At 26.9% G+C, this 10,501-nt stretch overlaps 1 protein-coding gene across 1 annotated transcript; it reads right to left on the bottom strand.

Moving 5' to 3' along the window:
* Nucleotides 1–622: 622 nt before the first annotated feature.
* On the bottom strand, nucleotides 623–9,524 carry LOC107442836 (uncharacterized). Its single transcript, XM_087153008.1, has 5 exons — nucleotides 9,374–9,524; nucleotides 6,858–6,951; nucleotides 5,260–5,390; nucleotides 2,218–2,350; nucleotides 623–842 (listed from the first exon to the last, which is right to left on the bottom strand). The coding sequence occupies exons 1-5, from the start codon at nucleotides 9,402–9,404 to the stop codon at nucleotides 701–703; spliced, it is 531 nt and encodes a 176-aa protein (XP_087009134.1). The 5' UTR covers nucleotides 9,405–9,524; the 3' UTR covers nucleotides 623–700.
* Between the last annotated feature and the right edge of the window lie 977 nt (nucleotides 9,525–10,501).

Raw genomic sequence — 10,501 nt, 5'->3', positions numbered from 1 at the left:
AAATAAATGTTTCCCAGGATTATCAATATTATAGATTAAAAATTATGTATTAAGATTTGACATATATTTTTCAACCTACTGAAAGCATATTATAGTCATATACCTAAAGTGTGCAGAAAATACTAATTCCTGTAATTATGTTTTATAATTTTTTTATATATAAGTTGGTTTAAAACTGAAAAAGCATAAAAAAATATCGTTAAACATTCTACAGAAATAAAAGAATCATATCTGTTTCTTTTACTTTAGATAACTTATGTTTTAATATCTTTGAAGGGCAATTAACGTTTAATTTTTAAATAATAAAGAAAAATATCAAAATAATTTTAAATTTCTGAATAAGTGTCTTACTTTTACTTTATGTTTTCTACGTTATTTTCTGGCAATTGAAATATAATCATTATAAATTAATTATAAGGTAGGTTATAAATTGTGGGTAATTGGTATTTTGGATTTACGTAGGTTGCCATCTAGGGTAAAATCGTGGGTAAAAAGAGGATTACAATCTAGGGTAAATTATAAATCATGCACCTAAATTTAAAAATGGAATCTTAGATTCTAAGAATGTTGTAAGATGTTTTGAAACTATCAAACTTTTGTGTGAAATCATTACAAACAACAATTAGTAATATTCTGTTTATTTTACAAAAATTAAAGATATATGTTTTAGAACAAAATGTTCACCTCAGTATTCTTAATGTTATAACTTAGGAATGATATCACAAACTTTTCTTTGCAACTTTGTAATAGGTTTCATAACACTCTGAAAAAATATATACTCCTTCAAGCTGCAGGTCTTTTTGATGCTTTTAAAATAACATTCCATCATTGTCTTAAAATGTCTGAAAACAATTTAAAAAAGAAAATCAGCAAAAAATAAGCTAAGTAATAGTGAAACAAGAAATTGCTCATTTTTTAAAAATTCCAGTATTAATAATTAATCGCATTTTTATAGCACATTTGTCTAGCTTATTTTGTTTTAGATCGAATTATTTTCCGCATTTGACATTTTATTTTATATTTTATAACAGTGGTTGAACAGCTGACCCAATTTTGAATTTACGACTACCAATGTTCAACTGCTCAGCCTTCTAATCTTGAACCCAATCCAGAAGACAAGGGTACCCCTGGAGAAATTTGCCTTCGTGGAGATTTTTGCTTGATGGAACGAATCCTCATTTGCATTACATCAAAAACCATGAAAACCACGAAATTTTCTGAATGGTTAAGAGTCAGCCATTGTTTTAAATTTAAATACAGACTATTCAATTTATCACATATTTTAAAGATAACATGAGTGATAATTTTAGTTTATAGTTTTATATGATCACAAAAAAAAGTTTGCAGTAGATAACGTCACCAAATTTATATTATTAACATTATCCAATATCGCTTAATATTTTAAATTTTTTTAGTTATTCTTTTAAAACCTGTTTCTAACAAAGTAATTATTTAAAATCAATGGTAATTAAAATGAAAAAAAATTGTTATTTATTCAAATTCAAAATTAATGAGAAAGTGAATTAATGATTAATTCGTTTAAGAGAAACGTAAAAAATCGTCATACTATTATTGACGCCTACGATGCTTACTTAATTTAAGTAAACTACGCATATTTTATTTCATAATCGTCGTTGAACGGCCATCGCAAACTTCGAGGTTACGACTGCTGATGTTCAACTCCTTAAACCTGTAATTCTGAGCTCAATTTAGATGACAAGAGAACTCTTGGATCAAGAATTGAAAGAAATTTGCGTTCGTGGTAAACTTTTTGATGGAACTAATCCGCATTTACGTTACATGATTAGGAAAATTACGAAAACCTCCCACAATAAGCATGACGGCAAGGGGACTCTAACCCGTGATCCGTCTTCCATTGAGGATATTTTTCGTCAGGATTGAGATTGTTCTAACCGGGTGCGGAATTCGTATAGATCAGCCATCACTGGGATTCAAACCCGGGAACTCTATCACCTGAACCACCCTGGCTGTTTTTCTTGACATGGTAAGAAAGCCGATGAACAATTCGTAAACTAAGAGATGTATTATAAAATATTTTATGATTAAAGTGGTAGACAAACAGAAATGAACACACAATTTAAAAAGAAGTCAGTTACATTCTATTCTAGGAAGCAAAAACTTTTTCCAACGATTTTTTCTGCCGCCCCTTGTATAACGAATCCAAGGATCTATCTTACATTTCAGAGATCAACTTACTTGCATAAAACTTTTTCATTATCAACTGGGTTCCAAGGATTTCTGTTAGGTCTATAAAAATCTTTATTGTAATCTTCAAAACATGTAGTGTCTGGATCAGAAAACATCTTTAGTCCACAAGATAAAGTTGTGTCTAAAACAAAGAAAAGATGATTTTTAGAATTCAAAAATAAATGTAGCTTGCAAATTAAAATCCCGATTGCATTCTAGCAAAATGATTATTTAATTTTTTTGTTGATTAGTCAATTTAGTTTTTGCACAATTTGGCATGACTCTGAAATTATTTATACGAATCAAAATTTACTGTACTTCCATTTGAATATTTTTTAGTCCAAAAATAATCCCACGTAAACATTATTTTTTTATACAAAATTTTCGAGTTAAATTAAAATTGAGTTTAATTTGCTTAATATTGAGATAAGGTTTAAATTAAGGTTTAATAAAGCTGTTAGGTTTCTAAAGTGCGTCTTCACATAACTTGAGTGTTTAAAACAAATAAATAATAAAGAAATCTAATAAATTATCTAATAATCAAAATATCTAATAAATCTTATAAATTTCTGAATAAATAAATAATGAGAAGCTTGTACTTTTGTGTATGATTTCTTAAATTTAAGAAAAATAATGAAATATTATTATAGCCATATATAAACCCAAATACATTGATATAGTTGCCTACTCTCTCAACGAAACAGTGTGCAAATTAAAGAAATAACCTGAATGACTTTTGTTCTATCAAGCGATCTCATATTATTGATCTGAGGGCCTAATCTTAAATATGCAAAAGAAAAAGTAAAAAAAAAAAGAATTGTTAAAATACGAAATCAGACTCAAAAACGCACTTGGAAAATTTGGTCTAATCCACCCAAAAGCGTATTCGGTCATATCTCAAGAACTTTTTTTTAAATCGATTGAAAAAAATTTGCATACCGTAATAAGAGTCATTTATTTAAAGATAATTCCATGAAAAAAATGATTTTTGTTAGCAATTAATTATTATATTTTATAATTTTATATTTTTAAAACGGCATTACCCTAAATAGCGTTTGCTCTAATGATCGGATTTTTACAAACTAACTGCCGATGATAAAGGTACAATGGTGGTGATCATAAATGCGTAGCAGCATTTGCGTTAACTGTTTATCAAGTTTTAAAAACCGACATAGAAAGTACTTTCTCTCTGAATTTTTCGATGGGTTTATATATTTGACTATCAAAAACAGTGTATGGGGACATGGTAGCCGAAAATATGTGGTATCGATAATTTTGTCAAGACAGCTGTTCAAAGTTTAGGCTCTTTAATAATAATTTCACATTTCACGCATTTCGCCCTATCTCAGAAATTATTTAAGCGATTCGAAAGCTTTTTGAATACAATTATAAAACTCGCTTACCTAACGAAAGTTTTATATAAAAAAATAATAATTACTTTTAATTAATTATTGTTTTTTTAATTATTTTATTTAATAACAAATTAAAAGTTTTTGAATTATGAGGTAAATAAATTTTTATGTCATTTTAAAAAACGTGGTTTGTAATGGTAAAATGCAAAACTTGATCAAAACCGAATGAATATTTTTGAGATATTAAGTTTTAACGTTTAGTTTTATAAGTTTTATTATTAATTAAATTTTCAATACACTATTAAGTTTATATTAAATTTTATATATTAAGTTTTTAATAAATACGTTTTAAATAAACGACTCTTTCAAAATTTGAAAATTCAACCGATTGCTCTAAAATTTTATATTTTGTGCTTAAAAATTACATTTATTTAAATAATAAAGAAGTTTGTGTAACTTGCAATTAGTTTTTTAGACTACCATTAAATAAAATAAAAAATAAATTTAAAAGTATTAATAAAAATATTACAATTTTTAATAATATTTATTACTTTATTTAATGTCGTTACTATATTTTATTTGTATTAATAAATTAATAATTTTTCTATGGAATGGTCTTTGGATAAGCGATCTTTATAATTGTGTGTAAAAGTTTTCCAATTTGCTTTTAAAAGTTATCGAAATTTCAATAACTTTTAATGCAGATAGTAAAACAAATATTAATATAATATGAAATATTTATATAATATGAAATATTAATATAGCTGAAATACGCATAACGTGAAATTAGTGCTGAGGGCTCCAAATTTTCGAATGCTTCAGATGGCGAGTGAGATTATTCAAGCAATATTTTCCAGTTTATAGATACTCATTTGAAAGTAGGAAACCCTTTATCTGACGAAATAAGTACTCAGAAAGAGTTTTGTTTTCTGTATAGTTTCGTAATTTAAAATACCGCCTGAAAAAAATTAATTTACATAGATTTAAGATTAAGTCCTCGAACCATTAAGATTAAGTTCTTGTGCAGAGAAGTCCCTAAAACTGCTCTGGGTGTTGTTTTCTTTTTTATTATTTATTTATTTTTTTTTTGCTCATTTTTATGAATAACAACAACAATAATATTTTCTTTTAAATATTAACTACTTTTTTTGGCAAATCCATTTGTTTCGTGATGTCTTTTACAATTCACTAAAATTGTTTAAATTAAAAAAATTAGGAATATAGAGCTTTTCTTACAAAGTAATTCTTATTTATTAAAATACAGAAAATATTACCATAATTAGGTGTTAATATTTAGACATAATTCAAAAGCTAACAAAAAAAAAGAAAAGAAAGATTCAAACAAATAGTTTGACTGTTGATATTAAGTACTGGAAAAGAATTATTATTTTGATATTTACTTGTTAAATTTGATATTCATAACAAAAGATTTAAAATAAATAAAACAGCCAATTTTTTTCGCTAAATACATAACTGCGCAGAGCTTATAGTTTAATGATATTTCCAATAAATTTTACCCTTATCTAAATAAACTGTTTTTCCAAAATTTTAAACATTTAACTTTTTCTTTTTCTACCTCTAGTTATAAATATTAAAAAAAAAACTTTTTTTTGCAAAAAAGCTAAACTACAGTTATTTTATAGTAAAACTTGTAGGTTGGTATTTTAAATGCGCCTTGTAAAGATGAAAAGTGCAGTACCTTTTTGTATAAATGAATTTTCTTCACATATTCTCCACAATTGCAATTGCACGTTCCCAACCTCCTCAGCGAATCCTGTCCGACATCTGATCGCTGCATCTTTCTGACACTTTGACAGTTCAAGTTGACTACTGCAAAACATAAAATATGATATGGAACTATCTTATTTTAAACAAATAAAAAAGCATATATTACTTTAAATTTAATTTTTTATTTAATATTTATTTTTTTTTGGAAAAATTAAAAAAATTTTATATCATATTTAAAATTAACGAAGATCTTAGAGTTAAAATAGACAAAAAATAAACGTAAAAAATGGTTTTTGTTTTCAATTTATAGCATTATATAAAAAAAGGGTTGTCGGAAAATTTAAATCGAAGAAGCAAAATAGTTGTATGATTTTCCATAGTGAAAGTTGCCCTCGGATGTCTAGGATAAGGATTTTCGTTTCTTAGCTAGTGGAAGCAGAGGCTAGTGTAATTTCTCGCACAGTGGAACTAGTGCAATTTCTTATATAGTGGAACTAGTGCAATTTCTCGCTCATCAATCTTGCACTACAGTCGAACCTTTTGAACAGAAAATGAATTTTCAGATTCCGCACTGTCCGCATAGGAATTTGAGAAGTTCTCGTTAGTTTTGGTATACCTATTTTTAATATTCTTAAAATAACAGACAGAACTGATATGAGTGTCGGAAATATTGCCTGGAAGGTAGCATATATCCTACCAGACAACTGTGAAAAGAGTGCGCAAAATGGTGTAATACATGCTATTATAATTTGCTGAAATAAGACCATGCTAACGCCATATGTAAATCCAGATCTAAATAAACAATTAAACATAACAGAAAAGACAACATGAAACCATGATCGGAAAACTAGCGAGTTGCACTGTTAAATAGGTGGGGGAAATGGATCCCGTCGGAAATCGCGGATTGCTCGAAGTTTGCTACTTCTATGCTGTCTGTGAAAATCGCGGATTGCGAAAAGTTTGCTACTTCTATACTGTCTGTGAAAATTGCGGATTGCGAAAAGTTTGCTACTTCTATGCTGTCTGTGATAATCGCGGATTGCGAAAAGTTTGCTATTTCTTTGCTGTCCGTGAAAATCGCGGATTGCGAAAAGTTTGCTACTTCTATACTGTCTGTGAAAATTGCGGATAGCGAAAAGTTAGCTACTTCTATGCTGTCTGTGAAAATCGCGGGATACGCTATAGTAGGGTAAAGTAGGAAAAAATACAGTTTTTTTAATTATTTTTTTTACACTTATCTAGTTTAAAATAAAGAAGGGTTTGAACGATATAACGATAAACCATATTTTTCAGATTTTGCCGAAAAGCGTATTTATAAAAATGACAAGATTCCCAAGAAGGAAATATAAGTTTTTGCTTATTATGCTGTCATTTAAAGGAAATTAAAGTATTTGTAAAGTATCCATCTAAAAACAATACTTAAGAATAATTTGATGTAAAAAATGTCTCTTTCTGGAAAAGTTGGTTGATCACTATAGTGCTCTAATCCTTTAGAATAGAAAATTATATAATGTTAAATTAATATAAATGAAACAAAATGTATTGTCACTAATTAAGGATACAACTTACTGACACCAGTCAGTGCCATAATTCAGTTTCAACCTGCATTTGTTAACTTGACCAAGATAACATAAATGGTCACAAGATGCTAATCCAGCAACAACTGAAAAAAAGATACATTTCAATCTTAGATGCCTATGCGATATTTTAAATCTGTTTAAATAAAAGTCATTCAAAAAGTTCGACAATTTTTATCAAAGTGTTCTGGTGATGACTTAATAAAATTAGCAATAAAATTAGCAATAAATTAACAATAAAATATAACTTTGTTATACGTGATAAAATTTGGAAAATGCAAAACAAAATTGGTAATTTTTATCATATCTTAGAACATGACATAAAAACCATTTATGCGGTTAAATTTAGGTTTCAGTTTCGTTTTTTTTTTTTTACTAAATGTCTCTTAATTAGAAAAAGTATTTGATAACTAGGATTTCAGATTAAATGTTACCATATAAAAGAAAACATTACCTTATGAATTGTTTTAATACCGTATATTTTGATTTTTATGACCAGAATTATGTTTTTTTTTACCAAAATATGGCATTACCATACTGTAAGGTAATTTCACCAGAATTTTTTTTTCTCCATGTAGGGTTATAGACAAGCTCTGAGATTTTTAGCAGCAAAAATTCAAGTACTATATCACATTTCTTTTCTTTCTATTTATTAGCAAATTAAGTAGAAAAAAGAACAAATGGAACAACTCTTACAAATATTTTTAAAGTACATATATTAGCATTAATTTTTGTTCTAAACTTAAAAACGTACTAGAAACAAGTTAAAGTTAATTTTCGATTTATATTAATTTACTTGCTGTTATTTGAGAAAATAAGAGCATACTGTTCAAAATTTTGGTCCATGTTGAACCATACTATCCTGTAAATTAAACTAATTTGAACTTAATTACATGACACTCTGACCCATCTTGAACATAAACATGGCTTAAATTAGCATTTTATAATGGATTGCAGCAATAAACTAACATAGTATTATGTGTGAAGATAACGATATTATTTTTTGATGTTGAACCACCTGTTTTAGAATGTACAAAAAGGTGAAAAATACACAGTTTCCCCACTCAATAACATGACAAAAAAGTTTAAAAAAATAGTTTTTACATCCAGCTTAAATTGTGTTTAATTGTTATAGAGGTAACATAACTATTACTGCCAATTAACACCTTTTACTTGACTTCTTTTTAAATTGTGGAAATGTATAGTAAAATGAAAAATATTTGTTATGACCGAAATACATATTTTTTTACTATAACTTCTATTATTATTTAGTCTGAATTATCCCATTTCTTAGGAAATTTTATTTAAATATTAAGACTTATGTAGGCAAACATTGTTGAAATTACATTTTAGTTTCGCTAATTGGTATTGTTTCTGAGTCACATCGAGAGTTTTCTTCCTTCAAATTTCTTTTTTTATTTTAAATATCTTTTTATATCTGTTTTTTGCTCAAAATTTAAGAATTTTGTAAAACAAAACTGAATAAGACTGGATACCTGATCAGGTAAATCAATCCTGATCATGATAAATCAATACCTGTGTAGGTAAATCAATGGCTAATTTTAAGAGTCAATGGCTGTAATAAATCATTGGCTAATATTAAGACTCATGTGGTCATACATTGTTGAATTTGCATTTTAGTTTCCTAATTGATATGAATCACATCGAGGGTTTTCTTCCTTCGAATTTTTTTATTTATTTTTTATCTTAAATATCTTTTGCTATCTGTTTTTTGCTTAAAATCTAAAAGTTATGCAAAAGAAAATTGAATGAAACTGGATACCCGATCAGATAAATCAGTACTGATCATGCTAAACCAATACCTGATTAGGTAAATCAATGGCTAATTTTAAGAATCAAAGGATATAATAAATCAATGGCTAATATTAAGACTTATGTAGGCAAACATTGTTGAAATTACATTTTAGTTTCGCTAATTGGTTTTGTTTATGAGTCACATCGAGAGTTTTCTTCCTTAAAATTTCTTTTTTAATTTTAAATATCTTTTTATATCTGTTTCTTGCTCAAAATTTAAGAAATTTGTAAAATAAAACTGGATAAAACTGGATACCTGATCAGGTAAATCAATCCTGATCATGATAAATCAATACTTGTGTAGGTAAATCAATGGCTAATTTTAAGAATTAATGGCTATAATAAATCTTTGGCTAATATTAAGACTCATGTGGTCATACATTGCTGAAATTAAATTTTAGTTCCGCTAATTGGTATGAATCACATCGAAGGTTTTCTTTCTTCAAATTTCTTTTTTTTTTATTTTAAGTAACTTTTGCTATCTGTTTTTTGCTTAAAGTCTAAGAATTTTGTAAAGGAAAACTGGATACCTGATCAAGTAAATCAATCCTGATCATGCTAAATCAATACCTGATTAGGAAAATCAATGGCTACTATCAAGTACTGGATACCTGATTGAGTTGGGTTAATTTGGTGAACAAAAGTTTGGATTTTTATAGTATGGAATAAAAAGAGAAAAGAAATAAAACTTACTGAAAATAAGTAAACCAGAAAAGTACTTCATGTTGTCAGAGTATTAAACATCTGCAATAAGCAAAGTATTAATCATTTAATTATATTTAAATAGATGCAATAGGAAAATTTACAGCTGTTGAAAAAGATACTAGTTACATTTTTTTCTGATAGAAGACGCAACTTTAACACTTTGTGATAAAAGCAGTTACCTCATCAGACTTAATATTTAAATAAGAAAATAAATGAAATAAGAATAGTGGAACGAGCACACTTTGATGAGTTAGATCAAAAATATTGGGCTATCGCGTAAATTATTTCTTATAATTTTTTAAAGTTTTTATTTATGAAATTAATTTAATGCATCCTTCTAGAATTAGAAATCAGTATTTAGAAAAGGAATACGTAAATAATTGGGGTCAACCTCTATTTGCTCGCTATCGCCAACTGACTCCCAAAGTGTATCACTTTTACGTCAAACTTATACGTCCTAAGCTATCAAAAGTAGTAATGTACTCAATAAATAAAATAACTATCAATATTTCTGTTTTACATAAAAAAATATATTTTACCAAGATTGTAATTGTGATGTCGGTAGATTTGCCATAATTTTAGCCCGAAATGGATTTGCACATGGTGAAAATTATATAAATTAACAAAGAAATTTTTTAGTAAATTTATTTACAATAATATACAATTCACTCATCGATTTTATGTAGAATTTAGTTACTTTAGTTGGGTATCTATTGTTTTTTTTTATTAAATTATGAAAGAGTTTGTCTATTTGTTTCTTGGATAAATAAATATTACTGCGTATTCTTTTTATTCTATTCACTTAATCAAAAATGGTATTTAAATAGATGTTCCTAGAAACATTAGAATTCCAAGTAATTAGTTTATTTATATTGAAATTAAAATAATTTATTTTATCGTGTAAATCACAGATACTTTCTTCTTTTACAATACCCAAATCAAAAAAATTGAAATTAATATTATCATCATGATTACAAAGCAAGATTAATTCCTCGGGGTAAATATTATTTAATAAAATAGTATATTTAAGGCGAATTCGTGGCTAAAATTATGTGCAAGACAGGCAATTCATGTTTCTTTCTCTTTTCTATTTTATTTTCCTCTTGCATAAATGTT

This window comes from Parasteatoda tepidariorum, chromosome 10 (genome assembly GCF_982258835.1).
Source record: "Parasteatoda tepidariorum strain Cologne lab strain chromosome 10, Ptep-v5.0, whole genome shotgun sequence".
Taxonomy (NCBI): domain Eukaryota; kingdom Metazoa; phylum Arthropoda; class Arachnida; order Araneae; family Theridiidae; genus Parasteatoda; species Parasteatoda tepidariorum.
Note: the sequence above shows the minus strand (reverse complement) of the source record. Positions and strands in the feature narration are given on the sequence as shown.

Bases quoted from the DNA above. Each gene is read 5' to 3' on its own strand.
- LOC107442836 (XM_087153008.1), bottom strand. From the start codon at position 9,404: ATGAAGTACTTTTCTGGTTTACTTATTTTCA. The intron at 5,391-6,857 runs GTAAGTTGTATC...TATGTTTTGCAG, and splicing joins TATGGCACTGACTGGTGTCA to TAGTCAACTTGAACTGTCAA. The intron at 2,351-5,259 runs GTACTGCACTTT...TCTTTGTTTTAG, and splicing joins AAATTCATTTATACAAAAAG to ACACAACTTTATCTTGTGGA.